The sequence below is a fragment of the Clinocottus analis genome, unplaced genomic scaffold, assembly GCF_023055335.1.
Source record: "Clinocottus analis isolate CAN_PGR_092001 unplaced genomic scaffold, fCliAna1.0.p SCAF_4, whole genome shotgun sequence".
NCBI lineage: Eukaryota > Metazoa > Chordata > Actinopteri > Perciformes > Cottidae > Clinocottus > Clinocottus analis.
This window is the reverse complement of record NW_027176153.1, coordinates 7417911-7443201: the sequence shown is the minus strand read 5'-3', so window position 1 is coordinate 7443201 and position 25291 is coordinate 7417911. Positions and strand designations below refer to the sequence as shown.

Genomic DNA, 25291 nt, shown 5'->3' with positions numbered 1-25291 from the left:
TTGAGGAATCATCTCCTGGGTCTGGTTTCTCGGACGACCACAGCTTTTGGCGCCTGCTTAACTGCTTTAATTTTCCTGATAGACTTGGGCGTCACCCCCCCCTCCCCTCTCCTCACCCCCTCCCCCCCTCCTTCCTCAGCTGGCCCCCTTCACTGGGCACTGGGAGCAGGGCGGCCTCTAAGCCAGAGCAAACACACTACGGCCAGATTCCATCTCCCCGGGCCAACGCTTACGCACAAACTTCCTGCTAGTCGACCTCCACCCATCTCGTCTCATCCAGCTCTGGTTTTTCCTCCCCGCCCCCCTTTTCCTTGGGCTTTTCTGCGACGTTGTGTTTCTAAAACTTCAGCTCCTCTAAAACTTCTACTCTCTAGTTCCCCGTTTTCGTTTTTTCTCTTTTTTCCTGCCACTTTTTTTCCTTTACCGCCATCTTTTATTTGTTCAATCTCTTTCGTTCTTAATCCTCACTCTAATTTTTCCAAACCATCCTCTCCCCTTTCCCTTCTCTCGATCCCCCCCTTTTCTGTTCTCCCCCAATCGATTTTCTAACAAATAACTTCCCTGTCTGCCTTCCTCTTGTCCTTCCTTTTAGTTTGAACCTACGTCGTTGTTGTTCTCTCTCAAGTTTTTGCTGGTCCCCACAGTCTCCAAGTGTCCAAAAAAAAACAACCTGGAAGGTCACACAGATTTGATCCCCGGAAACCAAATATCCTTGAAGGAGACAAAAGGTCCCTCGGCTAGCTTGTTCTGACTTGCTCCAGATTCAAGCTGCCCCGTTACACGCCTAAAACGTCCTTCCTTCCTCCATCCCTTTCCTTGCCCTCTTCCCTCCTCATCTCCACCCGACCAGCCCTCCGTCATCTTCCTCCGCTTTACGTTTTTAGTTGTTGTTGTGCCGCAGTGGCCCCGGCTCCTTTTACACGCTCTTTGATCCATCAAAGAAGCAGCATGGCCAATGGATAATGCACAGCTCTCCACTCTGGACGCGCGGCTAAAGAGCTGTGGGCTCCGAGAAGGATAACTAGGGGGTGAGGTAGCAGCCCTGGTATGTTATTAGTGTGAGGAGCGGGTGTGTGTGAGGGGCCCGCCAGTTTGGGAGCGATTCAGTGTGTGTGTGTGTGTGTGTGTGTGTGTGTGTGTGTGAGAGAATATATTGTGGAATTCATTGCATAGCTTGCAGTTTGATTTTATTAAAACATCTTAATTTTCATTTGATATTCAAAACTGCAAATGTTCAAAACGTATTAAATTCAAATGTGACCTTGGTTCCTAAATTATGTTTTGGCCAAAGAGCAGCTTATGGGAGAGCGCACCGACCTTTGACCTTTTAACATCCGGGTCTGATCAGGTGGACAAAAATTGAAGAAACGCTGTCGGCTTCTGTGATGTCGCTCACCGGAATGAGACGGGCGGACTGGTTTTTGGAGTGGTTAGCGGAGCCCAAAAACCTCACGTCCTCATCCAGTTCAGCGACCACTGACGGGCTAATTTGAGCGGGTGTTAAGGGTTAATGTACCGAAGAGGCTCACCACCCGTTTTCACATACCAAAACACGAGGCGATAGCTGGTCAAGAGTTTGAGCAACGTGCTACGTCTCAATGTCTTCCACCTGTTTCCTGTCAGAGCTCGAATTCCACACAGATGAACTGTAACAGGAATGCATGTAAAGAAAAGAAAAGAGCGGGCTGAGCCAATAAGAATCACTCTAAACAGGAGGAAAATACATAACAAGGAATGTGTGTGTGTGTGTGTGTGTGTGTCTGTGAGTTGGGACTTGAGCTTGGTACATCACATACTCTATTTACGTGACGTTTACACGTGTGTATCCACCCGCTAACTAAAGCCCTCGTGGTTACCGTGCGTGGAAAAGACTGAAACTAATTCTGTGTCGCTTCAAACTTCAAAGTTGTCAGGTGGGCAGGCAGATGGTCCGTCTTCTGCACGGTTACCTGGCGCAGCTTCACGACCGGCCCGTCCAATGCACCCCACATGTTGAATGTAAAACTTAAATCGGGACATGGTGTTCTTCAGGAGAAAAAGCAGCCATGCTGTATCAGTGCGAAGGGACTTCAAGGCCTCCGGCTGAGCAGAAACAACACCTCTGGACTCAATATGTTTCTCCCACACTTTGTTTTTTGACCCCAGCCGTTTGGGTCCTCGCATCCAAAGCAGCCGGAGAGCGAGGCCGAAGACATCGCAAGACACGTGCGTTCCCTGCGGTGGAGCCTTTTAATGACTCGGCACCCTGGAGCAATTCCCTGTTATGGAGCTCGGGAGAGGGGGGTGAACAATCTACACACATGCGCAGATCTACTCTTAAAGTTATGCAGACGTCCGCCCATCTGGAAGCACGGAGCCGGACGAGAATAAACGCGGGTAAATAAACAAAGCAGGAAGTGGTCCGGGGGTGAGATTCGTCTCTTGTGCCCGAGCCAACACGGGGCGTCACGACAGCGTTAAGACACTCGGGCAGACTTTGTGCGCAGTTACTTCGATCAGGACGGCTTCGGCGGCTTGATCATATGAGGAGGTGAGCTTAGGAGGACAGGGGAATATCTGCTATAACCTGAGACTTGTAATACGCTAAACGCTACGCTGTTTTGACAGCACTGAGAGACATATTCCTGGAGCAGCATCACAGGAAACCGATTTGACAGGAAGTCCGTAGTGTGAGGGTGAGTGGTAGAAGTCAGCGGTGATGTTTGAGGTGTGGAAAAAAAATCGGGGCCCTTGCTCTGACATTACTGCCATCATTCTGCCTCCTCTGTGCTTCCTTTGTTCTGTTTCTGTTCGCCGGACTAAAATAAATATAAAAAGTGATGCAGACCTGAGAGAAACGGCTTCAGCGAAGGAAGAGTAACAGTAAGTTTAGTTTGCAGACTTTTCCCCACCTCGCCCGCTGTCGCCCTCTCATCTAGGATGGGTTTTCTTTCCTAAAAATAAAGTGGGGAGCAGGACTCCAAACCGCAACTGTCCTTTTATGTTGGCGAAACATCAAACGTTGTTGCTCTTCCTCTCATCCCTGCGTCCGCCCCCACTTCCCCTTCATCTATCTGGACTTGATTGGACATCCGCTTCTCGTAAAGAGGAGCACTTCTCCGCTCGGTCTCGTGTCCAAATGTTGGTTTTGTTCTTTTTCGCCGAGATAAGGACGAGATCCCGAAGCAGGAACTGTACTTACAGACACACGCTCTGCCAATCATCTGCAGCATGGTTTAGACAGTCAAGTAGATCGATATATTGAATTATATTGTTATTTTATTGATGGATGGTAAGTATACCAGGAATGTAATATCTTGTCTAGGGCTGGGCAGATTAACGCGTTAACGCAACGTTAATCTGGCAATCCTTTAACGGCGTTAACTATTTAATCGTGCGTTAACTGCATGTTTTTTTTTTTGGCTCTCTCTCTCTTTTGACCTCTCCCAGGCGGCGATGTGATTTTTCACATAAGTTGCATAATGCGGTTATGGCACTTGTGGAGTATCTGAACCCAAACAACGATTTGTTCTGAACCTAGCCAACGGACCAGCGGTAGTTTCCTGGCAGGACCAAACCTTTTTTTCAAAGACACACGGAAATTGACACGTGTTGCTGGCTTGCGAAAGACGAAAAATATTGGACAGTTCGTAGAGAAGATTATAAATGTAATCATGCTAAGGTACTCAAGAGTGTTTGTAGTTTCATTCATAGAAAATAACGCATTTACGTTTGCTGTGAGGCGGCAACCTGCAGTGAAAGTAGCAAATACGATGGAAGTAGACAGGGAAGTTGGCTGACGCAGCGAAAAGAGTCGGTGTAGGGGGGGAAGGTCAGGGGGACGGAGGAGGGGTCAAACAAACAGGACTTTCACCTCGGACACCACTGTTCACGTCCCGTGCGAAACCAAAAGTAAACTTGTTGAGTAACTAAACAAACCACAAGTAGTTCTGTTGCCTAAACCTCACACCTATCAACCACGTGCTGAACGCTGTAATCCGTTTTCACAACGTTAAAGAGAGCGGTCACGTGTGTCGTTTTAAGAATTATCGGCAAACAACGTCAGTGTCGTTTTGGCATCGCGTTGATCTCAAGAAGAAACTCAAAGTGGTCACGCCCGGTCTACTTAGGTGTGGCAGTTAGTCAATCCCATGTCTGCTCGTGAGACAGCCAAGAAGAGCCCAAGGTCTTGAGCCATGCCGTCGTTCAGCGGACCATTTCCCCTGGCTCTCTCCGTCTGTTCCCCTCTGACCGCCGGAAATGCCTCTTCTGGCCTAATTAGGCCGGCATGCCAGTCAACTCGTCACGGGCTGAATTTCACTAATTCTAATCCTTCCTCCTCCCACAGTTACTCCAACCAAACCCCCGCCCAACCCTCCCCATGTCTTTCCCCAACCTTCAAATCCCTGCAGACCAGATTTTCCACATGGGATCAAAGATAAGGAGGAACGGCGATCTGAGAAAGAGAACATGCTGCGATAAAGCAGTTGATGACCTTCTGTTCTTCAGTCTGTGTGTGTGTGTGCGTGTGTGTGTGCATGTGTGTGTGTGTGTGCGTGTGTGTTTTGCAACAGAACAGAGATGAGTCAGCTGGAGGCTGTTGTGGGCAAAGAGTGGGGAACACAGTGACAGGAAACATGGACACATCATCCCCAATCATTCACTCTCTGGAAGGGGGAGTTTGAGACGGAAGTGAAGCTTTTTTTCAAGAGAGCCGAAGCAGACCGGTGGCATCAATTAAAAAGATTTGTCACCGAGCTTACGGCAAACCGGGCGGAAGCGTGAGTGGGAGCCCGCGGAGAGCGGGATGGCACACAGATGACGGACCTCCAGATGTGCGAGCGAACATGAACACGCGGTGGAACTCCCTTGTGGAGGAGGGTGAAGGTGGAAGGATTCGTACACAAGGTCATCGGTAATAACTGACAAATGTGAACGAGGTGCGAGCGAGGGGGTGGGGGAACACCTTGGACTAATAAGCGCCTGTGGGAAAGGAGGGCTGAAGCTGATCAGCGTGGCCAGTGAGAAGGTCTCTGTCCTCACAACGTAAGAACTCACAGTGTAACAGATGGAGGGCGTCCTCAGCTCCGTCCTACCACAGATCCCCCCTCGACATACATACCAGGTTAGATAACAACTGATGGACATCCGACCGCTCCCTTCCTGGGCAGCGGCGATGGAAATCCGTCTCCAACAACCAGTCAACAGCTCGACATCAGGCCTCACAGTACAAGCAAGCCGCTCCTTTCTGGGGAGCGAGGAATCTCCTTTTCTTTTTGCATATTTGGTTTTAGCTTAAGAGAGCAAATAACATTACTAGTAATGAGATGACCTGATAATCGGCCTCGCTACAGCATTTTTTTTCACAGTCACTTTTCTACCTATCCACAGTCTGTGTGCAGTACTCAGGACAGAAACAATGGTTCGAAAAAATATATATTAATGTGCAAATGAATGGCTAAAAAATACATAAAATCCCCGGTGTGTGAAGACCATAACTCTGCAGCTAAGTAAATAGGCACCTTTCCCACAATGCCACTCAAAGAAAACCTTAAACTCGTAGACCCTAAACAAGGATAAAAGCAGACGTTACAAGTTGCGGTGAAAAGCGTGATTTCAAAGCTTGCGTCGACGCCATCTCTTCACTGTGATCTCACCCTCAGGGCTCTTCTCAGATAAAAGACGAGGGGACGGCGTGACGTCGAGGCAACGAGGGCCCGTCCTTGCCATGTGCCCTTCGGCCCTGGCCGTCTCTCCTTCGCCCTGTTGGCTCCCTGCCTCAGCCTCTATACCCCCCCACTCTTCATCACTTTGGCCGCGGCCGGCATTCTCCCCCTCTGCATCCCTCTGTCTATTCATCACGCCGTCCCCTCCGTCAATGATCCTTTCACGGGGCCAGCAGCGTGGGGTCGGAGCGAGGCTCGCGGAACCTTTTGAGGAATGCGACCGAGCGGGCCTCCGTACGAGCAGAGCCGTCGACACTCCCGCCGCTGTCACTCGTGGTTTCACACCTCGCTGGCACAGCGGCCAATGGAACCAGCTCAGATACGCATCTGCATGTTATTCCTGGAGTCCAGCGCAGTCACATGAACATACAGCAATGCTGGCTTCCTCCCGGGGAGAGGGGGGTGGGGACCCACTAAGATTAGCAGGTCAGCATCTGGGCTTAACCTTGAATTAGTAGGGTCCTTTGACCTGCTACAGAGAAGGTCGTGTCAAGACTGGTGACTTTAAACAGTTTATTCTACGACAGTGGTCAATACTTTATATCAAGCTGTATGAATTTAATGGAATTGCATCGTATGTATTGTGGAAAGATTTACCGGCATTACTACCGGAACTATGTCACCAATGCTTATTTATTTACAGACATAATCCTTTTATGGCTTACAAGTATCAGTGCCTTTTCCCAGTTATGTTGTACTTTTTGTTACGTTCATCAAAATATGGGGTTAGGGTTAGACACACAGTGAGGCCATGCTCTGGAAGCGTGTGTGTGGTGCATCCTTACCTTGGCCTCACACTTCCTGTGGGTGGCTGTCTTGCAAACTAAGAGGAATGAGAAGGGGAGGGTGGCGGGGGGAGAAAGAGGATAAAATGAGTCTAAAGTATGAGTTTAGTCTACACATGAAGTAACAAGGTCAACCGTGCTTTGTATATGTCAAAAACGCAACAAGACTCTCCATTAGTTTAGTTGATAAATACTAAAAAGTAAACATCTTGACATCATCCTGCTATAATACCGTGAAATACATAATCTCTGCATCCTCCTAATCTCACACCGGGATTAAAACACCAGTTCTCTTCTTATTGTGATTTTACAAGGTAGACGCATCAGGCTCGTGATGAAACTCTCGAAGCCGACGCAGCGGTGCCTTAAATATGCATTCTTTCTAATGGCCATCAGGGGGCGACTCCTCTGGTTAAAAATGAGGTCTGATTGTATAAAAGTCTATGAGAAAATGTCTTTCTTGATTTATTAATTTATAAAATTGTAAATCTGAGTTTATGTCTTAATCTCTAATTGCAGGTCTTCTTCAATGAAGCATGATGTTTATTTAGTAAATTATGGTCCATTTAGAGTTATATAGACCATAAATAGTGTATGCTTTAGGGAGGGGCTACCTTGTGATTGACAGGTCGCTACAATGGCGTTGTCTGGTCTGGGAGTTGTCCGCGTTTTAGTCTCACAACTTTAACTTTTTCACAGTGTGTTTTCTGTTCGTGAAATGTCATTTTTACAACTTGATGTCACAAAAATGCCTTCTTCAGTGTTTGGTTGTGCTAAGCTCTACCCTCTGGAGGACTTGAACCCAAGAAGGCGCCAAACTCGACGCTTCAAAACTTTAGTCAATGAATGACGTCATGATTACTACACTTCTTCTACACAGTCTCTGCTGATATGCAGTTATTTTGTCCCATTCTGTCACCAGATTTGGCCTCTGTCTCCCTTTTGTCAGACTGTCGACGTCTAGCATGTGCGACAGGGATCAAACGACGTGACGCAGCTGGTGTGTGCACAGCCCTTCGGTTATTCATACGTGACACGGCCTACATCCTGCAGCCCGCCACGGCGATGCTTACCCTGTTTTGTCTCGGCCCTACGGACTCACTCGGTCCAGAGGGACCAAACTACCACTGCTGACAACCACACAACATTTACCTCTGCAGAAGGAGCCGGCGTTTTCCACGTTTTGGCGGCACACGCTGCACTGTCGCCTCTTCTTGAAGGTCTTTTCCTTGAAGACGTGTGGCTCTCCCTTCCCCCCCTGCACACACACACACAGACACACACACACACAAGCGAAAGGGAGATTCAGGCTCAGTTAGAAACCTGATACAGCACAGAACCAGACGTGGCAACGCAGTCTGTGGAGCTGCCTACTCTTGGAAACAAATGCAAGAATCCTTGTTTGACCTCCATCCAAGAGTTTAACCCTCTGTCCTCTTCTATCATTCTATCAGACAGGATGACACTTCCCCAACTCTTGTCACGAAATGAGAAAAAGAAAGAAGAATTAATGGCGTGTGAGTTTGCCGTCTGTAATGATGACAAGAGCTTAGAACTGTCAGCTTGAACTTGTGAGAAAGACAGACGTGGGTGCATGGAATGTATGTGCACAACTAAACTACATCCATCCTCTACTCCCTTTGCCTCTTGAACCCCTGTTCTGGTTTTGTAAATGTCTTCCAGTAATAATCCTGGTGGTTCCCGCCCACACCACTCTATAATCCTTTTGTGTGTGTGTGTGTGTTTCTAGGTTTAGGAAAGAGAAAAAAAAGGAGCAAATGTGTTGGTCTAATTATTCACCGCATTTCTTTCTCATGTCCATGTTTGTCACAATGTGACTGAGTGTGTATACCTCAGTTGGTGTGTGTGTGCTTGTACGTCTATCTTTGTGAGGACCAAGTTGAGGGTGGTCAGTCCCCATGTCGTCAAAAGGACCCCGTTTGACAATTCAGAATTTCAGCTTTCACGGTTTGGGTTAGAATTAGGGTTTATTGGTGGTTAAGGTTAGATTAAAGGGCCTGGGAATGCAGTATTTTAATGAGGGTCCTCACAAAGAGAGAACTACGGGGATGTGTGCGTGTGTTTGTGGTAGACCTTCCCGCCCAGTGCCCCTTTGTTACCCAACATGGGATTACGTCTACAGATGACTGGGCCTGACGTGACTCAGTGGGGGCTTTGAACATGAGCACTCTAACAATTCAGAGCTAAGTATGGGGATTGCTTAGCATGTTTTCTTGCATGGCTAGATGATGGTAGGAGAAAAGTGAGTGTGGGGGTGAGCCTGTGAGCTCGCGATGTGTTCAATGTAATGCTGATGGGAAACTGGCAGGAGTCCAGTCAAAGATGTAGGACATGTTTTATCCGTTCACTCCTCTGAGAGGAGGTTGTTGCGACAGCAATACTGGTATTGTAAAGGCCTTCGACACAACCAGGAGAACTGGATTGGGTATCAGCAAGTACGCCAGCGCATATCACATCAAGTCATATCGTTCATCAGCTCATTCATGGTCCACAGGAAGAACAACAACATGCGTCACTCGCTATCCAATCTGTACATCCTGCCAGAGCCGTACTGCGCATGTGCAAACTGATGATGATGATGATGCATTGTGAACAACAATTCTGTGTGTAAATAAGCAGTTGGACAGCTAGTTACGGTTAGCTGTTAGCAGCCAGCAGCACAGTCCTGTTTGGCTAAAACAATGGCGCTAACAGCTAGCAGTAACGGGGGTTGCATGGAGTTGCATTATGATGCGTTTTTGCCCTTTTTAGGAAAAATGAGGACTGTGCAAATGTAAATTATCACACTATCATGATGTTTAAATGTAGTCTTGTAAAATGTAGTTGTTTGAAAATGTCACAGGAATATTAAATGGATATTAGAGAATGAATTTAATTGACTAAAAATGTGCATTTTTTGTTCTTACTTGAATCAAACATTTAAATGCAAATACATAAATTTATTTCCTAAATATTTGAATTGTGTTTTTATGTAATATACGGCATACATGCGTCAGTAGGAAAAAATGGCATCGGAACATCTCTCGAGCAAATATGAGCGCAAACACACCACCGCTCCGACCATTAACACCATTACAACGAGAAAACCCGGTATCCACAAGTCTGTAGCTTTGGATAATTAACCTGACACACACAACGCTTTTTTTTGTTTTGCTTTGTTTCCTGTGCGTGCTTTTCCTCCTTGGTAACAGAGAAAGGCTGCTGTTTACACACTCCTTTCCCATTATCCTGCCGCTCTGGACTGTTCTGTTCCGGGACTGGGCCGTGTTTGGACAGCTGCCTGCCTGGCATCGCCCTCTGCCAGCTGCGTTCAGGTGTGCGCCACGGCCGCAGCAAGCTGGACGCAGGAACCGGGTGGGTGGCTCGAGTGGGCTGGTATGTAATACGGTGTGGTCATGGGGATTGAGATTTACAAACTGTGTGGTCATTACTTTTGTAAAATCCTCCATTTCCAACGGTTTCATTCATCTGTGTTTGACTCAGCGTGTCTTTGCCTGTTCTCGATCACACTTCTTTCGCAGTAACAAAAGCCAAAAATCTGCACAGACTTCATGAAAGGTACTCCTCTTACCTCGATCCTATTGTGATGAATTCTTGAGTCATCTCTCCAACCTTACACTTTCCTGAACCCTTAAAACGTGCCAAATGCTGCTCCGCCATGTCAACAACATCATGTTATCTCTGCCTTGGCTTTCGACACAGACACAAAACAACACAAAACAACTGCAAAATGATTCTCATGTTGTTGTTGATGTAATCTGTAGTATGCATTCCTTTTGTTCTGGGAATGTGTGCAATGATTTAAAGTGTGTGTGGATAGGCTATGTACACATATACACACAAGGCTATACACTGAGTTTTAAAAAAGCAACAAGTTACTGTCAGCTAAACCGCAGTGGTGATGTGGGCTGAGAGATAAACACAGAGATTGAGAGGTTGGCAGCATTCTTCTGGTTACAGACACAATCAAGACTGCGATATAGTCCGACCACAGGCACTCGTGGTCAGACAGTGATACACCGCTACGCTACTGAATGCTGTATAGAGTCCTGAGCGGATGAGCTGCTGTACTCTGGTTCATGCGAGTAAACTGGATTTTGAGTGTAAAGGCATGACGTGCAGAAAGAAACAATGAGCTTCCCAATGTTATGGAAGGAGTGTTGCCTTTCTGAATCAAATGCAACTTGATATGATGGACTTTTTTCCCTCCTAAAAAGGCTGCAGGATTGTTGAGGCAGACACTTATTTTAGTTCAAAGTTAATTATTTACCTTTGAAACAGCTGGTCCATTTGATAGGACAAGCTTTAATGCCAACATGGAGGCCTCAAAGACAATTCCATAAAACGAAAAATCCTGTGAACAGCTCCTGAACCAGAACGTCTACCAAATGGCCTTTGGAATGAGAGTGAACTGTATTTGGTAAACGAGACGGGTCCATGTTTTCCGAGACCGGTCGGGTGGGTTGCCAACATTGCTTGCAGACCATGGAAATCAGACATGGTTAACAATAATGCCGGCAGTCCAGCTCAGGGAGCACAAGGTCCACAGCTGCGCGTAGCGCTGAGGTCCAGGCGACGGGGGTTGTAAAGCTTATATTTTCAACAGGAAGTTCATTGGCAAGTCAACAAGTCAGTTAGTTCAGGAGCTCCTCTGGTTGCAAAACAAGTCTGGTTGGATAGAAGTCTATGAGAAAAGGACTCTACTTCTCTCTTGATTTATTCCCTCAGTAAACATTGTAAACATGAGTTTATGTCTCAATATCTGGTTTTAAGTCATTCAGTAAATTATGGTCATTTAGGGTCACACAGACCATTAAACAGAGATTACTGCGCCGGCTGTAATCCATGATGGCAATAGCACAATCTCCAAACTCAAGACTTCATACGTCAATCCACAAACCAACGGGTAAAGTCATGGTGACTACGATCACTTCTTATACACACAATCTATGATTGAGATACAGAAATTACCTTTATGTTGTCAAATATATGCTAGCCATAGTGTCGTGTTAGCCAGTTAAACTAGCCACTTGGCCTAATATTTTAGGCTACACAGAATCACAGAAGCATTGTGCTCATTGTGCAGAACTCACATTAGCAATACGGCCTGTATGATTACTCCATATATACAGGATATATATTTACTTAGCTAATAGCTGTTTGCTGCCATAATCACTACTCTGTATTTGGAATTAAGCAACTTTAACATTCACTTATTTACGCAATAATGAAAAAGCAAATCCCCAACAGAATACATTTACATCACCTCAAAATAAAGAAAGCAACCTTGGTTAACTAGTACTACTTAATTCCAAACAACTCTTCACAACAAAGGAAGTGCAGCAAAGGGAAGCGTCAGCGAGGGAGGTTTACAACTTTAAAGGGGATTTTAACAGAGGAAGCAGAAAACAGCTGGAAGAGCGTAAAGTGTAGAAGTACTTAAAAAACAACAGCCTGTGATGCTGAGTCCGGTACCCCAGGATAGTAATTACCGTCACCACTGTAACGGATGAAAAACATCTTCCCCTGGTAGAAACATGTGTTATCTGTCAAGACGTGGGCTAATAAAGTCACCGAGTTAGATCACTGCTGCTGCCGGACAGAAACACGAGCTGGGACGTTCAAAACATGAACTCAATGATCATCCACTGAGCAGGAAATGAACGGAAATCCATTCAATGAATTCAGTCACTCGTGCTGTTGATGCACGCAGGTGAACCGGACCGGGACCGCCTGCCTTCAGACAGCAGCACACACAGGTACATGTGACCATTTGAGCTGCCAGCGGAAGAGGGCCTCCATTTCCACAGAAGTGACACAAAGTTGTAAACAGCTACCTGAGACCACAGGAAGAAAACAGACACAGACACAGAAGCTGCGCACAAACACACACTCACGTGTCGACGCGTATCCCTTCAAGACAGTCCAGTGGAAACAGACAGCTCTTTTCTGTTCCCCCTTCAGTCGGGACAGACCCCACCTCTCCTACAACATCTGCTACGCACAAAAAGGTCCCTTTTCTAATATTTTTAGCTTTTTTGGCAGAAAAAAAAGAAGAAGGGGGAAGCAGAGTTTTACTGGAGTGAAAGAAACGCTTTCTAACCAGAAATCAACACACACACACACACACACACACAAACACACACACACTCTCCCTCCACCCTTTCCTCACTGCACGTCTGCCAGCCGTCACAGAACAGGAGCTGGATTGAACCAGGGAGGGGTTGGAGGCTCGTACAAGAGATGCACACACACACACGCGGGCACACATTTTTGTGCATACAAACAAAATACACAGAAACTATTTGTGCGCACACACACGCACACGCACAGACACGCACATCCCTGGAAACTCTTGCTCCTTTTCTCTCTATAAATAGTCTTGATATTTAGACAATGATGGGTATTGTGTGGGACTGGTACATGACTGACTGGAGGCCTGTGACCTCAGCTTTAGCTGCAGATGGTCAGTGAGGGCACGCATTGGGAGAAGACGCCTCGAGGGGAAACTTCCTTGTGAACATGACATTAGACGACCTCTGTGAGTGCACCTTTTGTCTTCAGACTGTCATAGCTTCTGTTCAGTACTTTGCTTCTGATCTGAACGGGTCTGATCGTTTGATCACGCCGACCTGCGTTTCACGTAGCGCACTTGAATCTGAGCGTCTCTGATAACCATTGGGCCAAACTGCATGACATCATCTCATCACTGCCGTGGCCCACCCAATCGCTGTCAACTGCAACTAACAATAGTTTTCTTTAGAACTAATAATAATTAAGATGTTGATCACTCTGCTGATTCACTTCTTGATTAAAAGAGCTCGCCGAGTTCCTTCTTGTGAGAAATCTAGTACCCCACATTACCCACAATGCAACGTGACCCTTTCACCCAACTGTATAGATTTGGGTGGGTAGTTCTGGTATTATGGCTAATGTAGCCTCCAGCCGCTAGCCTCGGGATTTTGTAATTTTGCAAACTTGCAGTCTTAATATTCTTTTTCATCAGCCATGTACAGCACTTAGTAGGAAATATTATCTTCTTAGGCAAAACGCAGAATGTTTTGTGCATAGAAACGCAGTCAATAGCTCAAGTGACATAATGGAAGAACATTTATCAGACTTTGTGCCGCACCCTCTGGAGCCACAAAAGGCTGGAACACCTGGAGTTCCCCTTCACAGATTTGGTCTCCAAATGCAGAAGATCTTGGAAAAAATGACATCAAAATTTCCTACATTTAAAGTAAAGTGCTTGTTTAGTCTGACTCTGATTGTGTATTAAAAGTGGCACAGCTAAATCCTTCAGGCACATCTTCAGGAAATGTGTCGTTCTCTTAACTTGGTATATAAAGATGACACCGGTGGCAACATGCTAGCACTAGTCAGTGAAGTCTAGATTTCTTTCCGTTTTCACTGCTCTGGGCTGTTTCCTCCCCTCTCTGGTGATTTCTGGATCTTTGGAAATCATTTCATTCAACGTAGCGTTGGAAAAAGGCTCCCGCCTCCTTACTGATAGCTAGCAAATTTGTTAGCTTGGTTGCTAACATGTATCAGCCTCCAGACCTGAAAAGTTAATCCGATATGGAAGTCTCTTCAACTTGCATTATCTCTACTAACCAGCAGGGGGCGACTCGTCTGGTTATAAGAACAAGTTGATTGTATAGAAGTCTACTTGACTCTACTTCTCTCTTGATTTATTCCCCCAGTAAACATTGTAAACATGAGTTTATGTCTGAATCTCTCATTTCAAGTCTTCTTCAATACAGCATGATGTTCATTTAGTGAATTAAGATTATTTTTTGAGAAGGCGAGGCCTCAAATTTGGCAGTCCACAAACCAAGGGGTGATGTCATGGTGACTAACTCCACTTTGTCGTATAAGATTGCTAATGGTACAATTTTTTCATGCCGGTTACAGTCCAGAACACTTACCATTTTTTACTTAACTATCATAGCTAATTTTTAATGGAAAAACCCTGAGTCTCTTTCTTTGTGAAAGACAACAAGCCAGATATTTGAAATGTCTGCTTATTTGCGTATGTTCCATGCAACACAAGTCAAACAGCTGTTTAATTCAGTTGTGTGTTTGTGACTCCTTGTGTACTTCAACCCCACCCTCCATTGAGCGTCTCACATGGGTCTGGGCATCCGGGTTCCTGCCTCATTCTGTCGGGCATCAAGGCCAGCATGTGTGTTGGTAAAATGTGCGTGGATCCATTAAATGCGAGTGTGTGTGTGTGTGTGTGTGTGTGTGTGTGTGTGTGTGTGTGTGTGCGCGCGTGTCCAAAAGGGTGGGACAGGCTGTGGAGGGAACAGAGACTGCCTGTTCCCGAGGTGAGGTCAGAGTGCCACCATATTGCACTTTCGTTTAGTAGGACTCCTGCTGCTAAAAACACAGAAACAAACAAACACACACACACGCACGCACACACACACGACGACATCAAAAAACACACCGATGCCGTTTACTGTGGGCAACAATCCGCACGACATCTCTGAAGCCAACAGTGGAATAATATGCTAATCTGTTCTCCAGGAGCCGATGACGTCGCTTGGCGTTGCAAAAGGCAAGAGCATGCTCAACTTTTTTTGCCTGACAACTGTGTTGTTCTGCCAGAGCCCCGGGCCTTATGTTGGCAACGTATCTGCGCCTCTAAAAGCAGGAGAGGTTGCGTCTCCTCCATTTTTGCGACAACAGGATAATGAAAATAGAAGAAAATTGGTTGAAATAAATCATTATCACATCCTGCAAGTCTCCTCTTGGCTAAAATGTTTTGAATCAACGGAGCTTTTTAAGACATTTTGGCATGATTTAAAGCATGACCAAAATGCCCCCGATTGGCCAAGGAGTCCCCTGTTGGTGAATGTGTAGCGAGGCCTGTTGGATAGGGTGCCACACATGCACAATGGCATGTCTCTCAAAATCTTACCCATCTATTGTGAAGGGGCCTAAGTACATGGATGACTTCCTCAAGGGGTGATGCTTAAGTGGAGGTTTTAGTGAGGACCAGATTTGATCTGTATACAGGCTGAGACCACAGACTGGATCACCCATTGGTTTGTGGAGTACGGGTTTGAAGCCTTGAGTTTGACATGTTGGCCGGTGCCATATTGGTTTTTGGTCAGCATCTTGTTTTTTCTGCAACCAGAAGTGACATGAGAGGGCAGAGCTAAGTACAACCCAACATTAAATGAATTTTTTTTCGACGACCAAATTGTTACAATGTTACAACAAGGGTTAGAATTGTGAGACAAACACACGGACAACACCAATGTTGTGGCAGTGACCCATCAATCACAAAGTAGCCACACCCTAAAGCATACGCCGTTCCTGCTGGACTGAAACACAAAACCGCTTGGAACCCTTCCGTTATATTGCTGCAAGATTTTTCAAGGTAAAAAGTGAATGGCCGCTACCGTAGATTGGGACTCAGCATAACTGCCGGCTCAAGGGAACGTGAGCCAAGCTCTGTTTCAGCCTCTCGGCCTGGCAGTGAACAGGGGTGCAGCCATCATGGGCCATTTATGGGCCATCAAACCTCCCAGTTCCACCCAATAATTACACTTATAGAATACCGATTGTACACCGGGCACAGCAACAGTATTGTGCTGCTGCTTACTCCCGTGCCTTGCTCCAAGGCAACGGTGTTTGTTGTCGCTCGGGTTTTCCCAAGAAAACTGAATAACAGAAATGATAAAAACACAAGCTCTTTTTCCTATCGGATCAAAATTGCCGACTGACCGCCGCCTATATCCACATTACATACGGTCCTGCGGGAGGAGAAAAAGTGCTCACAACCATACCGCTATCGGTAGAGGAAAGCTTTGGAGAGTTTGGACAATGTTATCTTGTTGTTAATGCGCGGCCGCTTTCCTCATGTCGCAGAAGCAGGATAGGAACCCTGACAAGGGATCCTGATGTGGAGCCAACACTAATTGAGGGGTGTGCGAACCGCCATTAACCGGCATTTATCAGTGTGGGCATGCGTCCATACACACACACTACAGTGAAGTGTGATCTTGCATGCAAACACCAGGGGGAACAACAACTGGGGTTTGTTGAAAGCATCCTTTTAGTCAACTCGTGGTCTTGTCGTGTCCTCGGGGGCATTCTGCGTTACACTTACTCAGCCGCAGCTCGTCATCGTAGTCCGTCAAGGACCAACTCAAGCCTGCTTTTTCTTTGACAAGGCTCTACTTTTTCAGGCCAGAATTGCAACATAACCAAACTATCTGGGCACGTTTTTCTTCTCATTGTCCTAAAAAAAATGGTCAATTGACAGTGTGAGTAAGAGAAACAAGGTTATTTACAAATACTTTAAGGCTTGACTTCTTTCAACTTAAACATATATTTTCTACCTGCAATTATATTTCCATTTTAATGTTAAAAAAAAATACAAAATAAATAAATATTTAAAGATTGGCTTCTTTCAACGTATATTTTTATGTAAAAAAAAAGGACAATTTCTTTTATTTTTAAACACTAAGATTGGCTGCTTTCAAATTTAATAACATGTTTTATACCTGCAATTATTATATAATCTTAGTTCCATTTTAAGTCCTTTTTTCCTAAAAACCATGCTCGCGCACCTCGCGCACACGCGCGCAGGAGGTCCATGACTCTAACACGACTTTGACTGACCAGCGCTGACGTAACAGAGGGCTCGTGAGGGGGCCTAAACGCATCATATGACTCCAGAAGACTTTTATGTCACTTAATGAGGAGCGACGCATCGAGCGAAGTCTCGCAGAACAACTCCAAGAGACTCAACTCTCACACAGTGAATGAAATGCCAGCCAACACGCTAATAAGCACAGCCTATGCGGGGTTATCAAAAAGAAAATGTAGCGTAATTAAACACACCGTCGGCTCACATGAACTCTCCCTGCCCAACGAGCTCAAACTACTTCTTCTTAAAAAGAGCCGCCTCCGACAACTAAGCAGCCGAGCGGCAAGAAGGAGACATTCACCCGAGTGCGCAACTGCGCAGCCGACACATGAAAACTGAGCATCACGCAGACATCCCCCCCCAAAAAAACCCTCCATGCTGACTTTAAGAGGAACGGGAACTCAACGAGACACTTTTCTCCCCACACGCACTGCGCCCTCTTACCTTGTTCATTTTCCCGCTAAACATGACCCACGGTTTTCAAGAGCTGCCCCTCATTCTCAGAGGAGACCCTCAGTCAGAAACATGGCCTGCCACTGAGATAACTTGTTTTCTTTTGCTTCGGTCCAACCCCTCCGAGCAGGGGCTGCTGGGGGCGGGGCTACGCGCGGCTGAAAAAGCATGTGTGGGGTACAATTACTGGGATTTTTAGCCCCCCCCCCCCCACACTCTGTCCTCCCACCTGATTGGCTAAATTATTAAACACTATGGTATTCCTGGATAAAATTGATTACCTGATTTATATCTATTCATGTAATTTTTTTTAATCACACATAGCCTTGACCACATACCTTTTTCAGTATGTATATTTGTTATGTAACCTTTATTCATATAGCTAATAACGTTAAGACACCAGGTATTGTACTGTCAACAGCGATACAACACAAGTTGCAGGCCGACAGCAATAAGCGATGAAGTTCCAAAGCAGTAGTAAATCATGACAATGATGTGGCCGTGCCATATTGTGGTCATAAGAAGTAAAAAAAAAAAAATACAAATAGAAATAACTGTTAAGCACAGAATCGCCCCGTTCCCCTCAGAAGAAGATCAAAACTGTGGCAGTGGCTCTAAGTGTGACTTGGTCATAAAACAAATAAATAAAAAAGCCCCGTCTCTCCTACAGTATAACTCCACCATTATTACATGTGTAACAGACAACAAATAGTACATAAACTTAATGCAGCACAAACGACTGTTTCAAATGTTCATTTAGTAAACGATGGTCTATTTAGAGTCAATAAACTGTTACTTTGAGGATTTTTGAAGCGTGAAATAACACCAGGCTATGTTACAGTCTTGTCTGAGCATTTTATTTTATTCATTGCGGTCGGGATAGTAAGATAATTCCATTAAATACAACAAGAAGATTATCAACCCTAGCAACCATCAAAGCATGGTCAAACTTTATATTTGCAGTGCTACCTTTTTGTAATTTTTTCTGTGAAATAAACTTTTCTTCTTACCTAAAAATCTTACCTAATTGACTCCACAATCTGACCACAGAAACACTATACTCACTGATCCCTCCTTATCTTGGACTCTGTGTGGTCACAACATGTCCCCCAACACACACACACACGCACACACACACACACACACACACACACACACACACACACACACACACACACACACACACACAGATGTGCCTTGAGCAACATCTGCGTGGGCACTGCCGGGTAGTGACTATTGAGCTGGTAGCAGCACCAAGTGGTGGAACAGGACAAATGCACCAGGTGAGTTTGGGTCTTGACAATAAAAAAAAAATGCCAAATGGACATTAACACAGTGGCAGATGTTTGAAATTAACTTGAAAACACAAATAAAGCAACTTTGTGTTTTTCAGATTTGATATTTTTTAAAGTGGAGCTTAGTGATAAATGCATCTTTGCTTCCTTGCCAGCCTCTCTGTCCACGCTAACGGCTGTGCTTATGCTCAACACGTGTGCCCAGGTGTGGACGTGGACGTTCATTCCCGTTGAGTCTTAAATTGCGAGCCCATGATATAACCCAGCCTCAGACTTGCTAAGGCACGAAGCATTACTTCTGTCTGCCGCCTCGATCCTTTAGTCGCTTCCATATGTATGGGATCGACGTGCAGGTAAGGCGCATGTGAAACAGTCAGGGCTTATGCGAGGAGCCCCCCACAGTAATGCAGTCCATTCCTTTCGCTCATAACCAGAGAATGTACAGCTCATGACAGGGAAAAACAAGGAGAACTTTTGAATTGTGAGACACGGACAGATTAAGAAAGAAAGGTAGCAACTAGCAAGATGGGAGAAGGTAATTGGAAGGGCCGCGGAGGCCACATGCAAGAGTGAGAAAATACAGAGGGGCCATGAGAGACAGGAAGCCGGTATTTGGGATTGGAATGAGTAAAGTGGGGGAGGGTCGTGTTGGAAGAAAGATGGAGATGAGGAAAAAGGGAGAGGTGGGGTGGTGGGGGAACGCTTAAAGCCTAAAATACGCTCCCTGTGCGCTTAAAGCTAAACGCTAAAGGGCCATGGTCGGCGCCGCGAAAGCAAGACTCCTCAATGGCGGTAATCGCAAGGAGGCCAGGTGTTTAGAGTCAGGGAATTGGAGAAGTGGATTGGACTTGAAGCGCGTTCGGAGGTAAATGAGAAAACTGTGCACGGAGTAGGAGACGGGGTCGAGAGGAAATGAGGGGAGGGAGCTGGGAGGCCAGAGAAAAGGGGGGCCGCGTGGCTCGGCGGTGAATTGTGCGGGACAGCGCTGCGCCAAACACTGATAAGGTGCAGCTGTTGAAGGAGCGAGAAGAGCAAGAAGAGCGAGAGCAGTGAGCGAGACGCTGACGACACCGATAAGTTCAATAGTAATGCTTTCTGTCGGCCCCAAAGGCATTCCTCAAAAACTTGGGCAAACGTCAAGTCTTTCTTGAGAGTAAGAGAACAAAATATCCTGTGCATAGTTAGGCCGTGAGGTGTCGCTTTCAAGGGTGGTGCTGGGATTTGTTGTTTTGTTTTTCTTCCCCAGACTTTCAGTGAGAGGAAACGGTTTATGTCTTTCCCTTTTCCCTTGATCAGCTTTCATCTCCTCGCCTGACACACACAGCAAGCATTCCTTTACAAATCCTGCTCAGTTTTAAGGTCTGATCATTGTTTTCAAGCCGCAGGAATCTAGTCGGCCACCCTCCGAGTTCACCTTTTTTTCTGAGTGTGAGAATTACCTCTGGTTCTATTCTACTTATTCTGAATGTTTTGAGGTGGGGGGTTTATATTTAACCCGACCCGGTCAGCGCTGCTTCCTGTGTTGGGTGTGTGTTTGTAGTGAATGCCTGTGGCCCAAGGCCTCCGTATTGGTCACGGCCAATCTAAACTCAGCTGTTTGTAAGAAATTACAGGGAAGCTGGACAAATACTTATAAAACCACTGTAACTCCACCAGCTCTCTATGTATTTCTAGACTCAACAACAACAAAAAGAAAACCAAACTTGTGGGATTGCAACAATTTACTATGGTATTCCCAGTGGTACAAACAGCATGTTGAAAGAGTAGAATCAACTCAAATTAGCACAATAAGCAAGCAATGTTAGAAGCTTGTTTTAACATACCACCCCTGAACTTCAGACAAAAGCTACTCTTCTACTGCTCAACTCGACTCGTTGTGTTTGGGTTTTCCATTTGCAAAAGTTGAGGATAGCACTTTTCTTTTTGCCTGTCGAGGTCCCACGCTAGCTGAGCCGATACTCGAAGGTGGAGTTAAAACGCTGCTGAGCAAAGATTTGTCAGATAGAATTGTACAACAGGACTTCCTTCACAAACCCGCCAATCCTGAATAGGCAAGCTACTGTCAACAGCAGCAGCAACTTTTTTATTTGCCTAATTCAGATTTTAAAACACATGAAAAAAAGGATTTTGGCGAGTCTGGCTTTGAAGATGCTGTGTCACTCGGCATCGCTATGCTAATCAGCATAGAATCCAGCCTAAGATGAGAGGTCTCGAATCGTAGTGGAAAACAAAATATAGAAAAAGGACCTGGCACCAAAAGTCAGTCTGAGCCGAACCATCTAGTGTTAGCAAGCCATGAGATTGTACAGGTGTGCTCGCAAGTCTGCGAGGCTGTGCTCTGTGCTAAATGCTAACGGCAGGATGCTAACGTCAGCATTCTAACACGCTCACAACATTAACACGCTAAATGTTAAGCGTGCACATTAATAAGTTAACCAATGTTAGCAAGGTAACGTTTGCTAGTTTTACACTGAACTCATTTAATGGCAATCCATCCAAAATGGTATTTCAGTCAAAATCCAAAATGTCAACCTTATGGTTGCACTCCAGGAAAAGTCTTTGGATCACCGAAGTACATAGCTACTGAATCCCATAGCAATCCATCCTTTGCATCAAAGTGGTGGACCAGCTGACGATGCTATCTGCTAGCGTGGCGACTAACACCCCGTCATGCCACTGCAATGGAGGCAGTGTGAGTATGTTTGTGTTTTCCATTAGTGAGCCGCATTTAGCCGTGAACTTTCAATGCCAAAGCGGTCTGTTTGTGATCATAACACACAAGAAAGACATGGTCATTGTATAAAAAAGATAAAACCTTAATCTGGCAGTTTCATAACTTCCATCCGAGGATAGCCTACTTTTGATCGGTCCCACATGAATTCTGAATCATTCGACTCTTTGGTTTGATGTGATATTTTTTCAAAGAGAACCATATAAACTCATGTCCAACCACAGAGAAATGTTTATTTCAGGAACCCATTTTTAGAAGGTTGTTTATTGATGCTCAGCTACTCTCTGTCAACAACTCTCCAAGAAGCATTGGGCAGTGACCATAAAAGGCTATGTGTTAATAGTTAATATAGGGGAAAAAAACTATTTCGGAAATGATGATCCCGCCAAAAACCGTAACAAAACCGGAGGATGTGTTTGGACCCAACCCGGCAAAGTGCAAGTATTTAAACGGCCCGAGATTAAGAAAAATAATCCAATAAAAAAGTCAAAAGATTAAAAAAAACATCCCTTTCCCATGTTCCTCACATAACATCATATTATTATGTAATCACACTGAGAGCAGCATGTGGATTATTTCTGTTGCCAAGTGTTTCCAGCAAGTACTTGGCGTGAGTTATGGCGTATGTTGGGGCATGGACATTTAAGCCAAGTCACATTCTTGTTGTCGGAAAAAAACAAAATAAGAAATCATTAAAAAAAAAAATGAAAGAGGTTGAAAAAAACGATTTCATGAAAACAAATGAGCAAAAAATAGATGAGAAGACATCTTCTCCTCGAGGACGATCGGTGGGATCTGACTGGTTCCCACACCCCTGGAGCGGGGTCAGTCACTGCAGGATGACGTCGTCCAGAAGGCTCCACATTCCCACGCTGCTCGGCATGCGATACAGAGCCACTGGGACTGTGGTGCAACCGAACACACACACACACACACACACACACACACACACACACACACGCACACGAGACAAATGCATGCAAACACATTCAGATGATCCACACATCTGGATGAGAAAGCCACAGAGGCTCATGTGTCTGTGTCAGATTCCATGTGATGTAAACCGGTGGACCTGAGATCGAGGATTGCGATGTTCCCCTGGATGGCTAACGGCAATTTTATGATGACTCCGAACAGCCAACGAGCCTCTGTTTACGCGGCGGTAATTCCCCGGCAGATCCCGGCGGCCGCCACAACACTGCCATTGTGTCCGCACAGATGTGAGCTCAGCTCGGAGGCGCCGTTGTCATCTGCATCGTCTTGCAAATCAAAGGGTCGAACAAAACAGCTCTCCTTGTAATGAGAAACGACAACGACGTCTTCATACTTCAGCACATGTCCATGGGGCATATATCGCGTACTCATTCCCAACTCTACATACTTAAACGTGCCTGCTCATCTGTTTACAAAAGGTAGGTTGTCCAAAACCTAGCGCCATCACGCCACCTTCTGTGGGAATGCTATCAAATGAAAAATGTATGGCTGGAGAATTGTATTCTCGGAGATCTGGACGATTGTCTCCATGTAGCTATTCAAATAAAACGTATTTTCCTCAAAACATTGTTCAGCATTATTCGATTGACTTCAAGACAACCAACTAGCGAAATGCTATGAAACGAGAACTCCACTGATTGAGCATCGTGACGCAGCAGAACAGAGTTATTGTTTGTTTTTATTCCACGCATTCCTTGCCAAAGCGAGACGCCTGCATTACCCAGAATTCAACTAGTAGTTGAATTGACAATTCGTTTGGGGGTTTGTGCGTGCTATGCTAGTAGCGGCTGATGTAGCCTAGAGCTGTTAGCCTCAGGGCTAACTCCACATCTTTTTTTTTAGTTTGTTGTCAAACTCGTAGCCTTTAGACCAATCCGACACTGACTAAAGAGACGTCACGTCAGGCCATTTATTTATTCATTTCATACAACTATTGGCATTCGTGTCCGATAATTCGGAACCAAAAAAGTGTTCGATGCATACATTTCAAATCAGCATCGCATCACGCTCGCAAAAACGCCAAGCGGTTGACGGTTGGATTCAGGCAAAAATAATCGCGTTTGTAAATAGATTATAGTTTGTGTTCAAATAAATAATGAAAGGAATAAATGTAGTCTCGCTCCTGCCATCAGGCAGACGCTACAGGAGTCTGAAGTCCAGAACTACGTAACAAACAGTCTCTACGCGCAGGCCATCAGGCTGGTAAACAGCTCACATACACATCACTGAACTGAACGGCTGCTGCTGTGACTTTGTGACTTCACGTCATGACCACACTGTACATTTGTAGCTGTACACTTTACACACTGTTTGTATACTATCATCAATACTGCCATTGCATTCTTGTGCCTCATTCTTGTGCAATAACTCTACTTTTGTGCCTTATTTTTTATTAATTATTTTTTACCTTTTATTGTAATTTGGTTTGTAGGAGGACGCGGGACTCAAACACATATAAAAGTCCTGTGCTCTCAATCACAGACGTCCATTATACCACCTGTGAGCAGACACATGGATTTTCCCTCTGTTGTATCTTTGTACAACAAATTGCACCCTGGGACATGCAAAGTCCACCAGCTCTGCCTAAACACAGGCCCTTCTCCCGCGTGCCCCATCATCGTGGCCATGTGTGAACACCGCATGCACACTGACCTTCGTCAGCCTCATCCTGCCGCTCTCGCTCCTCTCCAGACTTCTTCTCTTCAGTGACGAGCTTCTGATCACCGCCACCGGTTGCGCCTCGTCCTCCCCGCACCACTCCGTACTCAGGACGCAACCCATCTAGATGGACGGGGGTCCTGGACTCTGGACCCGTTTTTTTTTTCTTCTTCTTTTTTCTCCTCCTCCTCCTTTCTGTTCTCGAAGCAGGCTCCAGGTCCGGGGCAGCTGTTTTTGTCAGCTGGAGAGGACAGGGAGGTCCGTCCCCCTTTTCCTGGCTCTCGTTCAGCCCCGCTGCGGGGACCGAGGGAAGGATACGCGCTCTCGGTCACCCACCCCCTTCTTCTTTTCTACACACGCTCTGAAAAACACCTTTCTCGCCAACTCCGTCCTGCTGCAGTCCCATGTGGACCCCCACCTCCCTCGGTGCGTCTTTGTTTCACACACACTTGAGCTCCCTACTTTACTTTTTCTCTCTTGTTTTTTTTTTGGCCAGTCAATCGCACTCACTACATCCCCCCCTCCCATCCGGGATGCACACCCATGACCCTCGACGAGAAAATGTCAACGTTCGAGGATCCTCGCCTCCCTCTCCTTTTCCTTTTTTCCGTCTTCGCCCTTTACTCTCACTCTCCACCTCCTGTGGCTCCTCTTCCTCTCTCCCTGTCCAACCATCCCGAGAGCGTGCGTCTCTCCCCTTTCCTTCTCTCTCTCTCTCTCTCTCTCTCTCTCTCTCTCTCTTTCGCCCTCTCCCTCTCCTCCCTCTCCTACCTCTCCACTGAGGTTGCCTCACTCCTACATATACAATTACCTCTCTGTTCTCACCCCCACCCACCTCTCCTCCTCAGCGGTTTCCTGCCTCCCACCCCAGACACAGGCAAAGTCTCCTCTTAGCTCGGGCAGCACATTGTTGGTATTGTCCAGAAAACAAACCAAGAAAACTCGACAGTGAGGGCAGCTGTCGGGATGCCGGGCGAACCAGT

At 45.9% G+C, this 25291-nt stretch overlaps 1 protein-coding gene across 6 annotated transcripts in view; it reads right to left on the bottom strand.

Moving 5' to 3' along the window:
- tns2a (tensin 2a) overlaps window positions 1-25042 on the bottom strand; it is a 47930-nt gene extending 22888 nt beyond the window's left edge. For 4 of the 6 annotated variants that reach the window (XM_068596745.1, XM_068596747.1, XM_068596746.1 and 1 more), the window contains exons 1-3: window positions 24303-25042; window positions 7643-7748; window positions 6491-6528 (exon numbers count right to left, since the gene is read on the bottom strand). In XM_068596745.1, coding sequence (XP_068452846.1) covers window positions 6491-6528; window positions 7643-7748; window positions 24303-24431 — 273 coding nt within the window. In that variant the 5' untranslated portion in view covers window positions 24432-25042. Of the gene's footprint in view, window positions 1-5636; window positions 5726-6490; window positions 6529-7642; window positions 7749-17621; window positions 17701-24302 lie in introns of those variants that run through there. The other 2 variants (XM_068596749.1, XM_068596750.1) reach the window with 2 other exon arrangements.
- Between the last annotated feature and the right edge of the window lie 249 nt (window positions 25043-25291).